General features: G+C 36.9%; 1 protein-coding gene across 12 annotated transcripts in view; it reads right to left on the bottom strand.

The window, feature by feature from the left end:
* The window catches only part of USP6NL (USP6 N-terminal like), a 95,108-nt gene that overhangs the window by 4,091 nt on the left and 67,048 nt on the right, over nucleotides 1–23,969 (bottom strand). For 6 of the 12 annotated variants that reach the window (XM_085512035.1, XM_015869134.2, XM_085512041.1 and 3 more), the window contains 8 exons: nucleotides 19,599–19,706; nucleotides 16,922–17,031; nucleotides 14,611–14,659; nucleotides 12,798–12,918; nucleotides 11,217–11,311; nucleotides 10,928–10,993; nucleotides 10,745–10,844; nucleotides 9,054–9,206 (listed from right to left, as the gene is read on the bottom strand). In XM_085512035.1, the coding sequence (XP_085368161.1) occupies nucleotides 9,054–9,206; nucleotides 10,745–10,844; nucleotides 10,928–10,993; nucleotides 11,217–11,311; nucleotides 12,798–12,918; nucleotides 14,611–14,659; nucleotides 16,922–17,031; nucleotides 19,599–19,706 (802 nt within the window). Of the gene's footprint in view, nucleotides 1–2,096; nucleotides 2,604–2,684; nucleotides 5,203–9,053; nucleotides 9,207–10,744; nucleotides 10,845–10,927; nucleotides 10,994–11,216; nucleotides 11,312–12,797; nucleotides 12,919–14,610; nucleotides 14,660–16,921; nucleotides 17,032–19,598; nucleotides 19,707–23,969 lie in introns of those variants that run through there. The other 6 variants (XR_014932961.1, XR_014932959.1, XR_014932960.1 and 3 more) reach the window with 4 other exon arrangements.

A 23,969-nucleotide genomic window follows, 5' to 3' on the forward strand; every position in this document is an offset into this window, starting at 1 on the left:
AGGTCACATACTTCTCATTACATTTATTAATCTGCATTTTACTTGATGTTCAGCATTTCCAAAAACAAACAACCTTTTAAAGTCAGCACCGCAAAACAAATCCTACTGTGCACCCATTAGCAAAAGCTCTGCTGCAAAGAAGAAAAGAAATATGGCTACCCTTAAATGTTATGTGAATTAAATGACATAAAATGGCTATAAATAAGTTTAATTTCTTCTCCTTCCTCCTATAAAACAAAAACCATCAAATCTTCCTCCATCATCGAAGACCTCGAAGTTACTTAATTCTTGAAGATTTTAAAAATAACCACTTTTTCTAGTTATTTGTAACTAAAATTCCCTTTAATTGTCTATAAGGGTTAATGTGAGTGAAGACACAAACATCTCAATCCCTGATGTAAGTGCTGCACTAAGAAAGAGAGCCATATTCATTTTTGCAGTATGAGTTCAATCACTGGTGACTGGTTCGTGCTAGAGGTACACAGAGGAAAGCCAGCAGCCAAGGTCAGTGTTATTTATTATAGCAGCATAACAAATTATCATCATGGATCAGTTGCTATATAAACTAAATGAAAACTTACAGTTTGTGCCAGCTAGGATGTAGCAAGAAGACAGCAGAGAGAAATACAATGATGCTATGTGTCATGACAAGATAGCTAAATAAAGAGTACTTTAAAAATATAGCCTCATTTAGCCAAACAATTAAACTACCCTTCTCTTGGTATTCAGAGTCTTCACGGGAGGACAAAGTTCATATGGAAACATCCTTCCCTTTAGAAAAACACAACTTCAGAAACTTCGTTTTATGTATAATAAATCCTCCCTACCCAGGTTTTCCATAGAATAAACTTTCCAGTCTTATTTTCCCCAGGCTACCCTCAGCTCAATTAAAAACATACATATATTAGGATACACAAATCTAATCTCTTACATTGGAAGTACTCATGGTCTACCTTGCTATGCCTTAGCAAACAAAATGACTCAAGAAAAGCCCTCCACCCCTCCAAATGTAAGATTCTACATGTTAAATACTCATATAATTACACACCTGGCATACTATTCTCTGTAATGCACAAGATACACAAGAGTGCTAAAGTTTACGTGGTAGGGCCAGTGAGGCACCAGTGAGTGGGTCTTGGAAATAAAGCATCACAGTTTGTTCTCCATCTCCGTGGGGGCCCACGATTCTCAAATCAGGCTAAAATGTGAAGCAGGGATCTGTAGATTTGCACTCCCCAGCAGTGCATCGCTAGCAAAACAGAAGATGAACGAGTCGCATGGATGCTGCGAATGAATGATTTAACAGCTCTGCAACATACTCTCTTCTGCACCAATCTCTTCAAAAATTGTCCATTACTGTCAGTTTGGCAAAAGGCATTTGCACTATTTAGGTTCCATTTGTACTCGCAAGCACAGTGGCAAGCAAAACTGAAGATCCTATCTTCTAAATAAAAGTGAATTTTATCCATAATAAATATTCCCAATGCTGAAACTGCACGTTACATTGCTTTCAACCTCACTAATCCTAGCTGTTAAAATAGCATGAAGCCTGAATTAAGAAACAATACTCAAGGTACACACCAGATATTTGTCATCTAAATTACACAGAATACAGCCCTTTGTATGCTGCTATGTGTGCAACCTCCATGGCACTTACAGTATGCTATTAGAAAATGGCTCCTCAGCATCTGTACTTTATTTAATTTCTCCCTGTGTGTACCATGACTATTTTAGTAAAATGATTTTTAATTCCATCCTTATAATTCAGCTATTCAGCCTATATGAGGAAAAAAAAACACACCGAACAAACACGAACACAAGATCAATAGCTCTAGTTCCTGCAATGCTTCCTTCGTTTGTACAAAGATATTAAAGGCATGAACGGATTTCCTTTCTTCCAGCTTTTACTCTCTGAAAAATGCACACGGAGCAACACAAGATCCTTTGAAATATACTTGGTCATACAATTAAGGGGTTTTGTGGGAGTGTTTCGTTGTTGTTTTTTTTTAATTTCACACACTTAAGGTTTCTTAATTACCATTAAGCTCTAATAAAACCCAAGTGAGAACACTGCAAATGTTCTTACTGCATTCTACCTCGGCTGCTTTGAAGATTGCTTTCTGTCATCTTTCCTTTACATCTGAAGGTAAAAGGACATGTTACAATTAGGTACACGTGGTCCACCCTGTTTAGACAGCATATGTTATAACATGAATTACAGGTGTAAAGTACATAACAGAAGTCTTAGCATTTCTGCTGTGAAACTTTTAAAGCCTGGAATTAATCCATGTACTGAGCAATAAGCAAAGCATTCCAAGACAACAACAGATCATGTAGAAGAAAACCTTTGCACTCTAACAGCACTATATCAGGCCTCAACCTTTTAACAGGCTGGTAATATCGGAGCTTGGAGCTCTCGTAGAAAGCGAAATTATGGCACAATGCTTATGTGTGGAGGGAGGGGTCAATGAGAAGAAGGAATACAGCTCTAAATCCTAGCTGCAAAGCTTCCACAGAATTTCTTTCACCTTGACCTCAGATTGAAGCAACTGAGAAAGGTTGCTTAATCAACCACATTTGCATCTGCAATGTTAGGAAAGACCACGCTGCTAGAGATGCTCAGTTGAACGGCCAAAGCTACAAAGCACATGCTTAAGTCTGTTTCAAGAAATGCTTCAGCTCTCACCACCTCCTGCCATAGCAAACATTGGAAGGAAAGAAGTGGTATAAGGATCCATGGTGCTGCAGCACAAAGACATCTCCCAAACTGGTCACCTCCTAAAGGAAAACCAGTTTGTTTTATTAAACTGAAAGGAAAAAAAAAAAAAAAAAAGAAAAGAAAAAAAAAGATATTTAATTCTAATTTAAATATACGGATACATACAAATGTCGAAGCATGCATGTAGCTGCTACTCTCAGAGGAACTACCAAAGTACTTTATTCTTTAAATCTCCTGAAGCTTAGAAAAGTCCACACAATTAAACAGATAGAGGATAACCACATCTACAGCATGCACATTAATACAAGGAGACATTCCTCAAATGCACAGAACAGCATGCAGTCTATGTCCATGAATGCTCTAAGCAGTCTGTTATAACCCACACTGGGAAGAAAAAAAACATGATGCTGCATGGAGGCAAGAAAGAAAGAAAGAAAGAAAAGGAATTGAAGCAATAAGCAGAGGAAAAGAAACCATGGTACAAAAGTAAATGTAAGAAATTAAATCACAACAAACATCTCTACTGTTAAGAGGTACACAGATACCTTGCCAGAGAAGCATGCAAAAGCACCAGTTCTTCTGACAAGCTGCGTATCTTTTATCTCCCCATTTTCCACTCCAAATATGTCTAATGCCTCTCATGCAGCTCTCAGTCATCATCTTTTCTATGACAGCTAAACCCATTGTTCACATTTCTGAGATCTGAACATGCAGAAGTTTTATTTGGATGTTTTCAAGGGCATTAAGTTGAATCTGTTTGTGCTGTTAACCCCTAAGTGTGTGCTAATTCACATTGGAGGCATACCTCCCTGTCTGAAGCCATATGAACAGAGGGACGTCTGAATCCAACTAACAGAACTTCTGTAATCTTCTGTACAAAGTCTGATGTTTACATACAGAACTTAAAGACAGTTTAAACTAGAATATAAGACAAAGTAGTCCAGCTCAGCCGCTGGTTGTTTTGACAGCAGCCTCCACAATCAGACGTGCCTTTATCTTTTGAAGCTAACTGGGCAACCAGTTCTTTTCCCAGGCTGACAATATTAGGACAAGATGCAGAACTGCATCATCTGTCTGCATATTCCTTCAGTAAAATAGCTTCCTAGATGCCGTTTAGTTACTGGCTTTCCCCAAAGAGAGACATAATAGCTTCTATTAGAATTCACGGAGCTGGCACGACAGGATTTTCTATTTTTCATTCAAAAGAAAGGTAGTGATTGAGTTGGTTTGTATGTAGTATAGTACAAAATAAACAAATGACAAAGAAAACAGGGCAAAAATGTGGGAGAAAGGAGAAAAAAATGGAAGTGGAGGGAATTTAAATGGAAAAAGAACAATCAGGTGCTTGTTTGCTGCTGATAAATATATTGCCTAACATGAAAAGGAGCAAAGCAAATATAAACAGATCTGACTGTTCCCCCAGAAGATACAAATTTCAAGTCATATTAAAGAAAGTTTTGGTCTGCTCACTCCTGCTCTAGCAAGCCTTGGTCACCACCCAGTGGAAGTCGATCACAACTACAAGACTTTTACAGATAATTGCTTCAGGAGGCATTAACAGCCTCATGCATTGAATAGCAGACATATAATTGGAGTAAAGTGCTTTAAGTGCTCTCTCTGGTGAATAGCAGTCTAGTCCTTAATTTCAGGACCAGAATACATGCACTCTGACTGTTCTAACACAGTTTTCAAGGCTGGTAATGGTCATAAAAACAACTCTTAAAATGACATCTTGATATTTTGCATTTATTTTCCATCAGTGACTTCCCATCTTACTTGTTCAGTTTACAAGTCCAAGTAAATTTTAAGGTAATGTAAGTGCCTGAACCGAAAGCTCAAACTGCTGCCTGAAAGTCACTCTCTCTTCCTCCTCTTTTATATGCCAGGAGGAGATGCTCAAATGAAATCTTGCTTGACAACTTGATAATGGTAGAAACAAAATACACTCCTCGCCTTTCCAATATGAGGTCACTTTTGTAACACTGACAATAACAAATATGTATATATACATATATAATAAACATCTACATTTAGAGAAATAATAGAAATGTCAACAAACTTGGTCACTGAGGTGACACATTTCTAAGTGGTCTCTCTAAAAATATTATTTTAAAAAAAAAAAAAAAGGATAAGTAATCTCTTCAATTTTTATTAACCCTGACTCCATGTTTCTTCCAGAAAACACACTTTTCTATGCTATGAACAATAACCAACAGAATTATCTGCATCATATCCAACAACAGCATGCAAGTTTTAAGCAGTAAGTATTTTTTAAATGATGCAAAGTTTGTGCCCAAAATTGATGAAAATCATATACTAACTATATTAGTATAATTCTATAAATGCCATTTGCCTTCATAACACTGCGAGCCCATATCACACAAGAATCAAGGCAGAAAAATTAGTTGATTAAAACATGAAGTGCATTGCATGAAATGCTACTTGTCTGTTCTTCAAGAACAAGTGAAAAATCCAAAATTTCTCTGAAACAAAACACAACCAAAGGAGATTTACCATCAGAAACACAAGTCGACTTACGTATTTGCAATATTTTGGCTGTCAAAAAAAGAATTAAGAGCAGAAAACCAACATTATTTAACAGAGCATTCATATATTTCTGCGCTGTCACAGGTGAATATTTAAATTAGATAAATACCTGTATAAGAAACACTCATAACAGATTTACTGAAACATACCTCTAAAGATAAGTAGCAGGTATACATTTACCAAATTAAGATGTAAAATCCAAATTTTGCTAATTGCCTCCAAATATGGAAAAGACTGGGAGAACTAGAAGAATGTAATCAGTTGAATGCAGGTGTTTCCAGGCACTAAAATAGTTCAGATGATCAAAAGAACAATGGCAGATTCCAAATTAGGCAACATTTCCTTAAAGTTAAGATGTAAGACCTTTATCTCTGACTTAAGACCTTCTCCATCGCTGTAAGGTCTATTAAACTTTCATTTAACAGAAGAAGCCCATCTCAAGATCTTTCTGTACTTTCTTTCCAGGACACCTTGTATCAAAGACAAGAAAAGGCTCTGCATCAAGAAATTCAGAAAAGCAACAGTATGTGACAGCGAAATTCTTTTCACCATCTCTGAATGAAGGGAGAGATTTGTCTACTCTGCCTCAGATCTGGCTCCTTGAGAAGATAGAAACTGGAATCATGAAGTTAAGTAATTGTGCTATTCAAGAACCTGCTGTGGACACCCTTTATAGTGTTCTAGTTAACCTAGAAAATGTTTATTGTCTTTTCTCCTAAATCTGCTTGAGAATATGTCAAAGTATCTTAAAGGACTGTCTACTGCATAAATGTCACAGCCTACCCCTCTGAGGGCCTGACAACAAGCAGCATGCTTATCCACTCAGATTTCTGTCTCCATATAGTCACTGGAACATAGATGCCTACCTTGGGTTTTGAGAAGAGCAGGTAATGACCCATACTGTGAAGGTTGCAATTGCTACGTACACACCATCCTACATAGATCAGTACTTAAAACTAGAAATTAGCAGAGAAAGGCATGAAAAAAAATCTGTGGTCTGCTTTATGTAGAACAGTCCCAGTGGTGGCAAAGGCATTTAGCTGACATCCAAAATCAGGCTGATCAATACAGCTGTGCTCCTGGAACATCAAATGTTCTGGCAACGCACGTTAAGCGTTTTATCAGTGACAAAGTGTTTAATGAAGTCCCTTCTCTCCTCTGTGCTCTGAAGGTAAAAAGGAACTCCTTAATACAGTGGGAGAAGCCATGGAAGAAGCAAGGCAGAGAAAGCTACATTAGATATAAGCAGCCATCTATTTTAAAGTAACACAAAAATTACCTCTTTTAATACTCTACCACTGTTTATTAGGGCAGGAAAATCCATACAGCCTAATAAATGATGCCAGATGGAAAATTCCACAGAGCTCAATTAGCTCTCTGCTATTCCAGGATGACTGATACTGAAGCAACTGTAAGATGGATATATTTTTTTGATCATTTGTTTTTACTTTAGTTTTAGAGATGTAGTTGTTGCTCAGTGCAAACGAGGCAGCTTCACCTGACCACAGATAACAGCAGAAAAATCAACTAGATTTCCAAGAATTAGGATAAAGTTATTTCATACTTATTTTGTGAGGCTTTCCCAGGATAATTGTAAATGGAAAAAAGAAAAGCGCTCACTTCCTCATCTAGCAGTAGAATATACTCCACTTTAGCACTGTTTTTCTTATTTTTATTTTACTACTCAACCTTCCTCACTCATGTTGGGAGAAAAAAAAAGACATTCTTAAAGCAACTGATGTTCCTTTAGCTTTCCAAAAGAAAGAAACAATATGGGTTAAAACAATGACTGTCCTGCCAGTTAGTCATATCAGGACTCACACATAAGAAATATGAAACCATACAAACCACATTCAGCTTCAAGAAGATGTATTCACTATTCACTGACTTTCACTTTTGGCTTCCATAAGATGACTCCCTGTGTCTCACACAAGGTATCCATCCACTTTGCAGCCTTTAACATCATGAACAGCTTCCTTTAACTGTTTTGCTAAGACTCAAAATTCTCAATCAAAATTTCACTTGAAGGCTTTTTACATTCTCCCAAAAGAAAAACCTTAAAACATAAAACAGGAACTGCCTGCATTTATTTATTTACATTTCATTCAAGAAAACTTACAGCAAATTCTGTATTTCCCACAGAAACTCTCACCACAACTCATGTCTATGTAATTTTCCAAGCTGGAAAAAACATGAATTACATCACATAGTAAACTACAAAATCTCCCATAACTCTTCAGCTACTGCATTTTCAAGTAGAAAACAGACAATCCACACCGGTGACATTTACTTGACTACATCCATAAACTAAAAATAACCTGAGTTTCTGAAAGGCAGAAAAAAATCTTCACTGTTCACATGCAATCACTGATAACTCAGTATTTACATTTTAACAGAGAGCACTCCAATGCACCTATCTTCCTCTACCACTACGGATGGGAATTGAAGCTAAAAGACAATGTTGTTCATTAACATATTTACTCACATCTAGTCACTGTGATCAAGCATCAGCTGAGACAAGATGTCTAACAAAATCTGACAACTGAAGAGCAGTGCTGAAAAGTGCAACTTGCTCTGAAGAATAAGAAAACGTTCCAGCCTAGCTTAGGAAAATGGAGAGAAGCAGGATGGGAAAGTTGTGATTAGAAAGGGGAAGAAGCAGGACGAGTAGTAATATGAAGAGCTGCAGAGTCACTAAAAAAAATAAGTGTATGACTAGAAGAAATGAGAATGACGAGGAGACAATGAAGAGCAAGACTTACACCTCTAATCTGGGTAGGAGAAGGCATAATGGAAACTGGGAGAAGAAGCTGAGGTGATGGGAAACAAACACACAGAGTGTCTGACTGAATGTCTAAGAGACAGATCTGGTAAGAACCAGGAGAAACATATATATCTTTTCCTGATGAAGAGCCCTGAAACTCCAGTAGTGCATGCAATAAGATGCACTGAAACAGAAAAATGAAGTTCCATAATGAAAGAGCTTCAAAAGGAAACTGTCACCAGACTACATAGGCAACCTTTACTCTGACATTTCTTAATTTCTGAAAATTAACCATAACAACTTAAAAGTTAAGGCTGCTTCTGTCTTTTTATTTTTATTTATTTTAAAACAGGTTTCTTTCTCACGTACTATTCTATGAACTGACAAGGATAAAAAAGAACTAAGCATAATCACAACAAAACTCAGTTCTATCCTACACTGAGGATAGCAAAGTGATAGAAAAGATGATAGAATCTCAGTACAGGAAGAAGAGAACCTATAGACATTACTGAAGTAGTGTCCTAAGAAACAATACTCACTGCTCTGCAACTGAACACAAAGCATGAACACAAAAGGAAAGCAAAAATGAAGACAATAATTCACCTAAATGCCCAGAGAGGGTGTATCACTTGCAAAGAATTAAAAAACTGGATTGGACCAACTATTTGACCTGATTTATAGCTATCCCAAGCTACAGAATCATTTGTCTTCTCAGACAACAATATTGCTTCAAATAATCGGAAACTGTGATATTTATACATCAAAGTTATCAGATCAGGAATGTTTTATAGTGCTGAGCCATTAGCTTGTAACCCGTAAAAAAAACAATGAGCAAAAAAACCCAGCAAACTCATGGAATGAAGGTTGTTGCTTCTCAACTGTAAAATATTATGGAAGAAATAAGTATGTAGCAATGAAGAGACAACCATTCCCAGCCTTTACCAGAATGAATTAACACTTTAAAAATGGACAAGGTGTAAAAGCCTACAAGTATCTAAATCTGCATCTATGTAAGTATCTTACCAGCTACTGGTAAATCCAATTTTGCTCGTTTCAATTCTGATATAGAATTTTGGAGCTGTTCTATTACATAATCATCTTCATAGAAGAAATCCTTAGCTAGCGTCTCCTGCAGAAATTCTACAAGCTCTTCCATTTGTAATTTCATCAGATGTTCTACACAAGAAGAAAATATTATTATAAATAAAAATATCTTGATTATGAACATAACATTTCAATTATGAATGTACAATATCAGATGTTTCTGTTGTTAAAATAGAACAAAAAAAGGCCTATTTGTTAAGCAGAAAATAGAATTCTACACTAAAAACCGACAAAATGCATCAGAAATTCACTTGCAAATTAATACAGAAATGCTTTCAATTTAGAACAACGTTTTCCAAAAAGGGGCATCTTCTAAAAGTCACCTGCCTTTGGTCTGCTTACGTTACATCCAGCAGTTTCAGCCTACATCCCCAACTTACAAAACACTGCTACAATACACATCATTTATTTAAAAGCTTTCAAAAGCAGTAAAACAGTTTAAGATTTGACATTTAAGGTATCCTCATTCACAACTGAATTAACTTCCAATGAAATGGTTATGGCAGTTCAGAACCATTGCTTCAGGCATTATTTGCCACTTCAATTAATTCAGGTCATATTCTGAAAGCCATTTTAGAGTTATCAGATTCTTTCCCATTTTACACAGCTGTAAGGCCATGTTTCCCACATAAACGTTTTGCTTTCAAGGCTGTAACTGCATGCTTATACAGTTTAATAAGGATAAGCTAGTGAGCAAGTGAAGACATCAATTCTGCAAAGAGTTCCACATAGACTTCCAAATTTACATAGAATCAATTGATTTCACTAGGAAAATGCAAAAGTACCACAGGTAAATTGTATCAGACTACAAGGTATCACCCAGAGAAATGTCTAAGGATATTTAGAAGCTAACATTCATTCTCAGAATTGGAACTTCATGTGCTATGAGGGCAGGCACAGATGGGTAGGCACTATGGGCAGGCATAAATGCTTTGGACAATGCTTTTGTTCAAAACTCCAAATCTTAATTTTTTCAGCTGGAAAAAGATGGAAGAAAAGACTGTTCGGTCACACTACTGAAATTCTGAATTTTAATGACATTCTTGGACAGACAGCACTATATAATGAGATATAACACTGGTTGTTCATTGTTGCTGAATTGCTTGCTGATAAGAGTTTCAGGTATTTACAGGCACAAGATATCAGCCTTTTTCTCTCTGGATTCTTTTAACACATTTTAAAAACTTATGGTGGATAGAATGCAATTGACAAAGCATGCAACTAGAACATTTTTGCCCATTTTATAACCAGCAACAAAGCTCAACCCAGCCTGATGTTTAAATAACTTCCTTATTTTTCTGAGTAACTTGCATTAAAACACAAATACAGCAGAACATGCGCTGTTAAATTTGTATGGTGTGACTCTATTTGTCTAATTATTTATGATTAAGTAAATCAAGTATGATTTTGGGGCAACTGTAATACCATCTGGAAGCCCACTTTTCTTTGACAATCACTCACGTTAATAAAGGAAGGATTTTGCTCTGCTTGTTCATAAGGAGAGAAAAACACTTGTCATGAATTGCACAAGGCAAAGAGGAAACTAAGATTTTTCACACAAAATAAGAACAAAGCCTATTTAGCATTCAAGCACTCAAGAGGTTTCTTACTTCTATGTATCTTCAGAATTGTGTACGACATAGCAGTGAGAACCCGCTCTCCTTCAAGTATGTAGATATCCCATATCCTGAGGCTCAATGTAAAGGGAGTCTGCAATGAAAGAATCAAGAGTGAAAACAGTTTGTTCAAACCCATAATTAAAAACAGAGAAAGAAAATGGAAAACACACTCACGCGATCAAGGAAACACTGGAAAAACCATTTTGTGGTGTAAAAGCTAGTGGACATCTCCTGAGAGTCCTGTAAAAAACACAGAATTTTTAAAAATAAACATAAAAATCAAGTAACACTTTATAATATCCATGAAAAAAACATTTTATTCCACAGCCTTGTGGGCAATGAAATCAATATTTTTTGGCTACATGAAATACTTTGTTTTAATCAAACAAACATGATTTCTATCCTTACAGTTTTTCTTCATCAATTTCCAACCTTAAGAAATGCTGCTCTTGTGAGTACTCACCAAATGCTGCTTAAGTTTGGACAAAAACTTATTCAGTATTTTGTCATGATGTTCTTGAAACCTCATCAGTTTCGGAAAACCAGGAATAAAAAAACCTACGAAAAGAAGCCAACCATGAAATGTGTTTATTTACTATAAAGACAGTGACATGTAAAAAAAAGGAGAGGTGGGGGTGGGAAGAAGGGAGAATTCAGAGCTCTGAGGATATTGTTCTTCTATAGACCAATGGATCTGAACAGATATTCATAGCAATATTCTCATGTCCATGTATGGATATGCACATATTTCTGCTTAAGTGACTACAGCAAAACATCACTGCCTTCCCCTAGTGACTATTATTAAGTTAGTAATGGTAGATAACATCAGTCTGAACCGATCCTATGCTTGTCTCCCTGTATGTCTTCAAATCTGAAAAAAAAAATTGTGTTTCATTGACTATGACATCTTTAAACTGTTGCCTATGCAGAGCTCCCTCTCAGGTAGCAAAATCAGACCCACTGATTCAACACAGAATTAATTGATTTAAACTCATTCCTCAAGACACCTAAAATTTTCTGTGATCACTGAGGAGCTCAACGTTCAACACAGCTGTATTTTTATGGCTTTTGATTACTACTAGATGTAGAGATACAGGCTTATGTAAGATTTTCTTAGTCCGTGTTATCATTGCGTAAAAGCTCCAAGCAAGTCTTTGATTCTTTATAAATTCAAATTTCTTGTATGACATTGATCCCTGTTTCAGATAACTTTCTTTTTTTCCTCCAAAAAGACAATGGCTTTGTAGAAGTACAAATAGAACAAAAGCCAACCTGCACACTGGGTTAAGAACACTGTGAACAGGATAGGAAGCTACCACGGTATAAGAATGTCATAAGGGAAAAGGAGCCAGAGCCTGCTGAGAATTTAATAAAATAAAAACCCCACAACTAATTTCTAGATACTATTTTCTTTTTCAGGTGTTCAAGTATTACAGCTTTGTGAGCCACAAGGTCATTAACAAAAGATGCTGGAATTCCTGTTGTTGTTCTATCTCTACGGATATGCAGTATGCAAAGGTGATACTAAATCTGACATGGAAAGAGAGAATAAGCAATAATAGTAGTGTAACAACACTGAGAGTGCAGGAAATGCTGTGTGAGGCAAAGAGAAAACCCAGGAACTCAACATTAATGCTTACAGTGTGATTTTTTTTTGTTGTTATTTTTTGTACTATGGATTCCTGTCCTGCCATGTGATAGAATAGCTGCAGAGTTACACATTCTGTATTAGTTTTCCAGTAGTATTTTATTGCTATATAGACATGTACATAATCAGCTTTCAACTAGTTACATGCCTTTAGAGCTAACTGGAAGGGTAACATCTGATTTTCATTAAGAACTACTTAAAACCACATAGAAAAACAATTATTAAAAAGTATGTGAACTTCGGTAACATCCAATGGCATCCCAGTATAAAGCTCCAATTATGTTTTATACTGAACATACACACATAGCAGCATGGTTCCATTTTCAAAAAAATCACAGCCTAAATAATCAGGTTGAAACCTCATATATATACACTAAGTACTGTGACACACCATACCATGCATAGCATGCTTGGGACCAGAGAGAAGTTTCACCAAGGCCCAGAAGGCATCTTCTTCATTCATGTACATTAGGAGTAAAGCTGTGATCTGGCTCATTCCCTGACAGTATCCAACTTCCTGAAAATTACACAGTGAAAAATATTAAAATTAATATTAAAATCCCAAAAGCAAAAACCCCACACCCATGAGCTTATAGCTTTTCTTTGAGTTAGCACAGCAAAGAAGCTGCCTGTCTTGATGGCATGCAGCGTTCCCTAATTATGGCACCACCACAAGCATCTGATTTCTGAACATCTAAAATACTGACAGATAGAAGGGATGATGCTCAACAACTCATCTGAAAAATAACCAGGAACTCTCATTAGAACACTCTACCAATGCACTAAATCAGGTTTAATACTAATGATTTCAATTAATTAGAACATCTTATTCCAGAAGGGATGAATTTTCCATTTAGACACACTTGGCTCTGGAGAGGGGAGATATTCTTTTGTCGTCTATTACAATCAAGGCACCCTCTGATAAACATGGCAGTTTTCAGGAGAGACATGAAACTATAAACCTGTTCAAGTTCAGCAGCACACAGAAGGGAGATGTAATTAAACATGAAGGGAAAAGTCCTGTTCCAATGCTAAATCTGAGCAACTCCTCCGCTATTCATTTTGACTTTCATGGCAGGAACCAATTGTCACCATCATTTCACTGCTCAGGTAACTCCGTTGGTAAAATATTTAGGAGAATGAATTAATAATTGAATAATCGTTTTCAGATTTAAAAGTTCTTTTCAGGAACTTTGCTCCAGCAATAAAAACAAAGCGTAAGAACTGTGACACATTAAGAAAAAAAATATAAAAACATTAAAGCAAATTAAAACCTCACTGCAATATTCCCTTCATCTGTATTGTAACAGCTGACTTTAAACAATACTTTTCATACAGCTGGCAGACATTAGTCTAATGCTACACAAAGAATATACGAAGGAGATCCTCCCTTCCAGAGTTTTCTCGGCTGATACTTAAGAAGAATAAGTGCTCAATTTCACTCTTACTCACAACTTTGGATATTTTCACATTGAATTGTAAGGAGTTGCTGATGGATGTAAAATGAAAGTTGTTCAAAAGCGATCAGAACAGGCACAGCGAACAAAGGAACAGAGCATAAAACAAAACTAAGTCTGAACCTAATAGTATTTTTAGCATGCAGTCGAAGGACATTACAAAGTAAGCCAGACCCTAACCCTTATGATGTGTCCAGAAACTCTACTTCAAAAAATCCTCATTCAGGACTACAGTCAAGACCGAATTTAGCACCAGAATGTATTTCAACATATACATTGGAGCACATTTAAAATAGGCGGTAAGTGAGGAAGATGCAGCCTTCAAAACCTTCCATTTATTAGAACACTCCAAGTTATTTAGTGCCTGCTTACTCCTACATGCACTTTTCTGTAGTTTTTCCTCCCATTATTCAAATGATCTTAATTAGAAGCAAACAATATAATGGAAAGAAATACCAGTATTATGAAACTCCAGCACAGCACAAATTCATTATTCTTACTGAACACTATACCTAATCTCAGTTAAACTCTATGTACTGTTCAGTCTGTCCGGTAAGACATTCCTAATCAAGATGCTTTGTTTCAACTTCAGTAGCTGAAAACATATCAGCAGACAAGTCATTTATTTCTCTGTGTTTCCAAACGTCTCTGAAATGCATTGTGGGTTTTGGGGGTGGGAGGAAGAGGATAAAGAATTGCAAATAAACTTACAGCATGTTCAGAGAAACTGTACATGAAAGTACACAACTTACCGTATTATATATAGAATATGCAGCTAAAACATGGAATAAAGATTGTTGCCTGAAGAGACAAGAGTGGAGAAAGAAAGTGCTGTAATACTGGGTATTGTAAAAACAGAAAACATAAACTTAGTTAACTGCATTTTGGGAACTTGTTTCACCATTTTCATTTGTTTGGTTCTAAAGAGCAGTGATATGTGCTTCTGATTTCAAATTAACATTATATTTCACACTTTTCTGATTTTTGCTTGTTTAAAAATTACAAAATATATTTAAAACAATCTGAGATGCCAGTGGTGTCAGACCATTATTATTACAAATAAGAGATTTGAGCCATACACGGTATATGTGTCGAACACTGATTTATTCAGAATGACAGACTTTAAACACACCAAACCTAATTTCTGTTTGCAGAATGCTAACAGCTGTTATTGACTGTAGTAACACAGAAGAGACAAAACACAAAGCAGGTACAAAGATCTTAATCTTGGCACCCAAATTAAAAGCTGCCTTGGTGACTGCTACTGCCAAACAATCACATATCCAACACCCCATCCTATGCTCAGTCCTTCAGAGCATATCAAACCCTGCAATTCTAGAAGTGAGGTACATACATACGTATAAAGACAGCTTAAGTCATCTTGTACCAAGCTGTGAATGTAGCAGGACAAAAATATACAAGTTCCTTCTCAAGCTGGGACATCAAACTAATGGAGAATTCTCATAGGATGTTTTTAAACTCACACCTACTTCCTGTGATTTGCTGGGAAGGGAATTTGCTGCTTATTTTCTGTTGGGAAGGAGGATGCACATTTGGAGAATTTTAACCAAAATATGATTTTTTTTCAGTCTCTTGCAGAAACTGGAGCTTACTTGTTCTTAGGTAATTTTTAAAAAAATGTAATATGAAGTACAAGTTATTAATCTTCTTTACTAGGAGAGTGGTTAGGCCCTGGAACAGGCTGCCCAGGGAGGTTGTGGATGCCCCGTCCTTGGAGGTGTTCAAGGCCAGGTTGGATGGGGTCCTGGGCAACCTGATCTAGTAATTGTGGAAGTTTGGTGGCCCTGCCAGGCAGGGGCATTGGAACTTCATGATCCTTGAGGTCCCTTCCAACCCAGCTCATTCTGTGATTCTGTAATCTTCAGTCTTATTTTACAAGGACAAAATGAGATTAAACAGTTCAGTTGCAGATACCCATCCATGAGAGCCTTCTGTGATCAGTTATGGGAATTTGAACTATATGAAACCCAACACAAGAGCAAATGTCATTCACAGTATGATATAAAAGTAATGGTAATCTTAGTACGATTTACGATTTTACTAGATGGTACCACTGAAGACTTGTAAAAGAATGACCCCTCAAAAACGTACAGTCCATTGAGAATTCAAACAAGCTATTGATTTACCCGGAAGACTATTTCATTGCTATACAGAATGATTTCTCAGCTTTCATCCACATCACTGGAAATGTATAATGCACATACAGCAATTCCAAGTTCTATTCCAAGTGTGAAATTGGTACAGTCAAAGGCCTTTCTGTACACTCTGAGGACATGCTCACAACACAGGCACAGGGAATGAAGCAGGTTCTGCCTGTGTTAACCCCAAACCTATGGGGTAGTGAGCTTCTGCTTAGACTTAAAGTGTGTGGGTTAAATCTAGCTGAGGCTCAGATGCAATATAGCCATTTTTGCACGGCACTGTGGCAGTAGTACTGACAGGCAAGGGCACATCAGCTCCAGTGTAGATAGCACAGCACAAACATATCCAAACTATAGTGTCTGCATAGATTAGAGCTCTCAGCTTTGGGAATTTTTGCCTTGTACTCCATCCTGTGTTGCAGCCATCACAGAAATTTCCCATGCCTACTTAGAATTTGTCTGCAAAATACCTAGAGGAATAATAAATGAAAATGTTTCTTATCACATTAAAGTCCATAATTCTTTGAGTACTGCTTTTTGAAATTAGCGCACTACTATAGATGACGTCACAGAAAGAAAGAGACTAAAAATATTCCCTATCCTTTCCATCAAAGCAGGGCGCTGATGTGGCATGCTAGAAACAATCACAGAATGGCTTAAGTTGAAAGGGACCTTAAAGATCATCCAGTTCCAGCCCCCTGCTGTGGGCTGGTTGCACTGGGTACACTGGTTGGTTGAAAGTAACTATTTTGCTTTGAAACATTAATGGTGACTACCTCTATGTCACACAGACAATTCTGCTTTGAAAGTCGGGAACTCACATTCAACATTCTCTTGCAAATCAAAGAGGTTTGAGGCAAATCAGAAACCAATTACAAAACAAAACTTCTAATTTACTTACTTAACACCATATCTGTCTCGAAACATAATATGATCTCTGTACGTTCGATTTACATCAAGATCAATTTGCCTAATATCTGGTGAAGACCCTCGTGCTTGACATTTCAATTTCTAGAAAAGAATAAAAAACGTTAAGTTACATTTTTAACCTTCTGTTCCTTATTGTAAACTCATAAAAAGGAGAAACCTACCAAACCATACACTTAAACTCATGATTTAAAATCTTTAACATAAAATGGCAACTCAAAAACTCATTCAGAAATATACGTGTATGTATATATGTATACAAATATATATTATATATACAGTCAAATGAACATTAACATAGTATAAATGTAAAACGACCAACCGCACAGCACACACTTTTGTGACAACATTCACTGCCAGACCCCTATGTTTCAGCACTTAAAATTTCTAATTGCCATTTTTCATGTAAGTACACGAGTGGAGAAAGACAGCAAGTGAATTTCACTGCTCAGAAACAACAACAGCTCCAGTCTGAACTCTGCAGAAATGACAGAAGGTGGATTTCATGCTTTTGTCGTCTTTTTCTTTAGGCAGAAGAAAAAGTTACATCGCTGCCAGTTTCTATCTAAATACAGATTATGGATGTTTCTGGACACTTCCCTAGTCATTTCCTCTGGCCTTCTGTTTTAACTAATTGAATGGTAGAATAGCTCAGGAAGCCTGCAGTGGTTGGACTGTCTTCTTACTTTTCACACCTGAAGTAATTTTTTCTTGACATTCACTCATTCATTCTTGCTTCTGTCCCTAAAAGTGAAGTACATGAGACACTTCCATCTGTATTCAATATGGTATTTTCAAAACATTATGTTGGTAAAGGCACTTTTACAGAATATCATGGGTATTCATAAGGAAGAATTGTACAGCTTCTGGTTGGAATAAAACAGAAGGTTTGAAGTATTAACATCCAGAGTTTTCTCCTCCAGTCAGAAAAGAAGAGATAAGGAAGTTTTTAGATGGTTTGAGGACCCAAAGCCCATGATTTATCTGAACTACAGGAAAATTAGTACCCCGAGTCCTAGTCATGATGAGAGCCTCTAGACTGGGCACCTGGAGTCTTGGAATCAGAAATGTTAACTAAGAACGTTAAGTTAAGAAGGGTAACTTCCTTGCACCAAGGACTGCAAGAAGCTGTTTCACCTCCCTCAAAAAACAGGCATCTTCCTTCTAACTTTCATGTGTGCAATTTGTAAATGAGAATTATTATGAGCATTAATATAATTTCAGGAAATGGGAAAAGTGGAAAGCAATTAAATGAGCTTACTGCAAATAAACAAGCTAGGATTATGATGGAAGGAACTCTTTCTACTACCATATTTGAACTGAAAAGACACTTTTTTGTTTTGCACTAAATGGCATCAATAATCTCTTAATATGAATTAACATTTTTAAATGCTTTTAGTTATACTCAGTATTCTTTCCCACAACTACATTACTCAGCATGAATTCCATTCTGTCCTTTCTGGATTTGCCTCTAGTCTCTCTTATGAAGTTAAAACAAAATCTAATAGTCAGACAGAACATCCTGTCAGACTGAGGAGTGCTAAAAAATTCAATAAGAAGATCACAGAGACCAAAATTTAGATAACATCAATGCCAACATCGATCTTCTTTCATGACCTTACAAGATTCCATGTCTGCTCAGATCCAAAGTGTTGGCTCCTGAAGAGTGCCATAAAAATCAAACCTATGCATTTCCTTGAAATTCTGGACATTTTTTTCTTAAAAGGCAGTGAACATTTCAGTTCCAGTGGGAAAAAAATTAAATACTCTACAATGTTATCTTACCTTTCTGTTAGCTATGCTGTCTTCCTATAATCTCCTAGCACAGAAAGATTGATAGGAAAAGACAACATGACAAGATTCAGTTCCCCTTCTGCCTAACTTACTGGCCTGCTTACAAACCTCAGTCTACAGTTTGGGATCTGAAGTTGAGCTCAGATGGCAATCAGCACATCCACAGAAAAAGCAGAGTTAGAGAAGAAAAGTTTAGAGGAACATGACCAGAATAATTCAAAGATGGCTTTAACTGCTACCCAGCGTGTGGGTGGGGACTGAGGTCTAACACTTTTTCTTCGCACGCTAAGTAGGAATAGGCTTAAGTGGTCAATTTTTGCCTGCAGCTTTCTGTGGGTAATACATTGGTATTAGTTACACCTCTGAGAATACAACAAACTAAATGACAGTACTTTGTAACAGGTATCTACGCTTCAACCCGGAGATAACACAGCATAAAGTTTGCCAACTTGCTCTCCCAGAGGCCCTCTTGGCTTTAACAAAATGGAGAAGGCGACGATTCCTCACCCCCTCGAGAACACTACAGATTCCTCTTACTGATATTCAGCTGATATGGCACTTCCTTAATAGAAATTTCTCAAAGAAGAGTTGTCGTTTCAGAGGAGAAGGGTTTTGTCTTATGTTGTTTCACTCCGCTTTTAAGGGGGCTTTAACAAGGATTTAGGAATGAGAAAAGAAGAGGAAAGATCAAACTAATTACATCAGTACCAGAACCAAAAGATAAGCTGGTAAAGTGCTTTCCAGTACATGGGGAAAAAAAGGAAAGAAAAAAAAGAAACAGTGAAGTTCAAAGTAATTTGTAATCTTTTGTGTTTTTATTTTAATTTTAGAATTAAGTGGAAATTCTAACAACTCACACTGTACAAGTCTTTCATTTCTTCTTTCATTTTAGGGACATCAAGTAGTAAAGACCAAACTTGCCCTCTGAACTGCAGCGGTATTCCTTTATAAATTCTCCTGTGAAACTGTAAAAAGAAAAGAAAACATAAATGCATCACAATTCACAAAGTTCTGAATAAAAGAAATGGTGAGACAAAATGTGCTAAAGACAAAAAGGCAATTTTGTCATTATCCTGGCAAAGGGACGACAGGCTGGGGACAAACCATCTCAGTCTCTTAAGATCCAGCGATACCTGCATTGATGGAATCAGCAAAGGAACAGAGAACAAAATGAACACAAAGGCAATGCTTACAAATCAAGATTTCAGTAAGTCAGAAGGCCTATCGAAATTGTAATGCCTTTGCTATGTAGTATTTATTCTAAAAGTACTGGAAAGAGAACTCTAAATTTTATAATACACATGGAAAAACAGATTCTTAGCAACACAAGGTTTCAAGACAAGCCACAAATAACTCACTGTAATTATAAATGGGAATGGTAAAAGGCAATCAGCAGTACTGCAAAGCTCTAAAAACTAACAGTACAAAAATGCATTGCTGATTTTTGCATTCTTGTAAAACAGCAATGTATGTATGTGTATCATGAAAGTGAGCTTGCTGCAAACACAGGAAATGCCAAAACTAAAGACTTCAGACCACATTTCTGAATTAACAAACAAATGTTTAAATATGCATTTAGGAAAAAAGTGCTTGCACAAGAACAACACACAAAAGATATTCCAGCTATAACTTCTAAGACTACAGAATGACATTACAACACCACATAGAATCCTTGGCTGTGAAACTGAACATCAAATGCTCTGTTCCTGACACAGTCTATACTGACACACACAGCTTGTATTAGAAATGGGTCAGAAGGGGACAAATCAGTACCTGTGCAAAGCTAGAGTAGTTATATAAACTATCTCATGTCACTGCTCTTCCATTTTGATTCAGTGGCTTGATTCTCACTGGGTTTATTTGAGAAATCAGGAGCACTGACAGCTGTCTTCCTAGCTTCTCTTCTGATTTGCATTTCTTTTTACTGCAGCATTTAGGAGCACAAACATCTTTTTAAGCAGAGAAGGACAGACTTCTTGTTTTCAGTCTTGGCTTTATGCAGCTGGGAGAGACCCAAGGTAAGCAAAGCCTCAGACAGTCAAACCTTACTCACTCTTTTTTTAGCCACACACAAAGAAAAGGTTATCTTCTTAAAAACATTGCTGAGCAAAGGAAAATCAGAGAACTCAGAAAACAAAGGTATCTCCAGGCCAGAGAAAAACCATGTCTGGATGTAAGAATGCCTCTCTCTTACACAGGTATTTTATGGTCATCTAAGGGAAACACAACCTGGTAAGGTTACATATCTTTTCTGTTCCTTATTCATTTGTACAAGATAGATCCTGGAGGCGACCCACACAGGAAACATCAGATGTGGCCCTTTTAAGGAAAACTTTGGTGCTTTTAACGCTGTTAAAACTGTTAAGTAGCAGAATGTCCAGCAGGAGCATAACAACACCACTCCAGCTTTTTCCTGCAAGCATGAAGAAGCCACAGTGCTACAAAGCAGACTTCTACAGATGCACATCCAGACTTCAGCTCGCGCTGGGGATTTCAGTGTACGTCAACCCAGACACAAGGGTAACTGCCTGAGAGAAAGGATAATTCAGTCTTTTGAAAGCCAAACAGCACCAATTGCAGTGGTGTCATTCTGCAAAAAGATTAGCCTGTCTATTGGAAACCAGAACGAGCTAAATTTGCCAACCTTATCTGCTAACCTGAAAGGAGTGTTACAAGTCCCCAGTGACATTTAGCTGTATTCCTCAGGCCCAAACTACAATAGTGTATCTTGATAACAAGGCTTTTTGCCAGACCACTATCATTTTGTGACTCATTACCAAATGTCTCCAACAACTGTCAGGTTGCTAGTGAACAGAATAGGATGAAAAAGAAATTCTCAAGAAGAGTTTTGTTCTAAAAGAATATTTTGGGAGATGGCTGGGTAGACTTTAAAGGCCAGAAATAAGGATGCTATTCCCAAAGCTAGGGACTTTCACTGTCTGACAGATATAAGATGAGACTCTTTCATGGCACAGGCTCCATTATACAAACAACCTGGAAACAAGCATTAATAAGTTTTTTATGTAAGAGCAAACCACACTGCAGCACTGTGTCTCAGGGCCAGAGGGGGAGGAAATACAAGCTTCAGAGCAAAACTCGTATCTCACCATCATTCAGTCATCAAACAGTTAAAGAACATACCAATGAACAAACTGATTATTAGCCAACTGAAGATCTGTACCATACGCACCATACTACTGCCCTCTGCTGTCTTTTATTTCTATGTAAGTTTAATTTACGTTGAGAACTGAAGGCTAAGTCTATATACTTGCAGAACCCTAATCAAGTCTCTGCTTCCTCTGAATTAAAAATTAAAATAAGTAATAGAACATTCAGCAAGATACTTTATTTCATCTCTCTGGAGGTAGAAGAAAAAGCAAACAGTCTTCAACAAATTCATTAAAATTAAGGCTTTCTTAAGATAGTAGCTCAAAACAAAATACAAGCATATTATCTTGCAATTCAGATAAGCGTTCAGTGAAAACAAGAGTCATAAAGAGAGTGCTACTGTGCTGCCTGGAATGCTTCCATCATTAGAGGACACTGAGGTAAATATAGTTCTGTCTACTGAGGATATCTATGTGAACACAACTTTAAAACATAGGTTCAAATTCTTTGTCACATCAAAGCTAATATTCAGCTAAAAACACTCACTATAAACTCTTAAAATTATCACTGATGTTGTTGATTCTGGTAGATAGGACACCAGGGCACGCGTGGTGAGGATCCATTACTTTGAATCCAAAGGAGCTGCTCATGCGAAAAGAAACTGGTGCTGCACATTGTACTTTCCCACTGTGATACTAGAGAATAAACACAATACATTTTCTAAAGTTTATAAAGAAAAGATAAATGATTAAACAAAATGACTACCAGATTTGAAATACCCCAAATCATAGCCATCATCTCAAATAAAGATGATGTTATCATCCAACGTTCGATATGGCCTCTATGCAAAAATAACTGGAAAGTCTACAACTGCCCCTTTATTCCTATACCCCAGACTTTAAAGCTCATAATCCAGTGGGTACCTGGCCAAGAAATGAGGCCACCACCACACAGTTCAGGTTTAAGAGCAGGGCCTGGCATTCTAGCTTCTGCTAGATAGAAAACTGGCTTTCCTGAAGATAAAACTTCTTCAGTTATGCTAGGAAGAGCTGCACATGACGCAGAGGGACTCTGCCACCTCAAAAAGAATCAGTGATGAGAAGCATCAGAATTAAAATCTGAAGGCCCACAAGAAAATATATTTATAATGAAAAGAAAATATATTTATAAAGGCTACTGCCTTTAGAGGTTCTTCAGCTTCCATGGATTGCATAAAAGGAAGAAAAAGCACAAATTCAAGAGCTGCTAGATCTCATTCAAAAAAATCTGAGGAATGCAAAGAGGGTTCTTCATTAAGGCTCTGTGTTCAGACTCCAAACTAAGTGGAGACTTGATTATTATATTCTGTGTGAATGCCAGAACAGCTGGAAATTGCCAGCTACCCTGATTGTTTCAATTCTTCCTTTTTCTCTCAATTTAAGTGACTTCAGTCACAGCTAGATGAAGGTAGACAGCAAAAGACAGAAGTGCTTTAGTTGAAATACTCAAATGGGAATGTAACAGTTTTATTTAATCTTTTATGAAAGTTATGATCATACTAAGCAGGAAAGATTCAATATCCATGGTGGTTGATAGTACCCTGGGCTATTAAGCACTAGAATACAAATAGAAAATAAAAGCATAAGCTAGAGAAATACAACAATGAAAGACAAACTCTGCTACTCTCTGGTACTTCCTGCATAAGAAATGACTGATGGGGAGATGAAGGCTTTGTGTGATTGATATTTGTCAAAACAAAGACACAAAGACAGGTCCGTATTTCAGAGGCTGGTGTCTGTAAGAATTACGATCACTCCACAGAAAAGATGTGTAATAATCACACAGGAAGCAAGAAGCTCACAGTTATGAAGATGAGCATGTGCTTACTTCCATTGCGTCTTCATTCATTACATCTAATTTATTGCTCAAAGACAGAAGAGACTGACACTTTTCCGGTTCAGCCTTTCTCCAGTTTGTTGTGGTCACAGGCTGCTGCCCTCCCCCTACATTTTTGTTGTGAAACTTTAAAGCACAGAAGTTCTAATGGGAAAGCACGATGAAGTCTCCAGAGTTCCCACTTCTCCTGAGATATTCTTCTGCAATAAAGATTAAGGGAAGATGTAAATTGAAGCATCTCACAC

This window comes from Coturnix japonica, chromosome 1, assembly GCF_054131305.1.
Source record: "Coturnix japonica strain WE chromosome 1, WE-NBRP24, whole genome shotgun sequence".
NCBI lineage: Eukaryota > Metazoa > Chordata > Aves > Galliformes > Phasianidae > Coturnix > Coturnix japonica.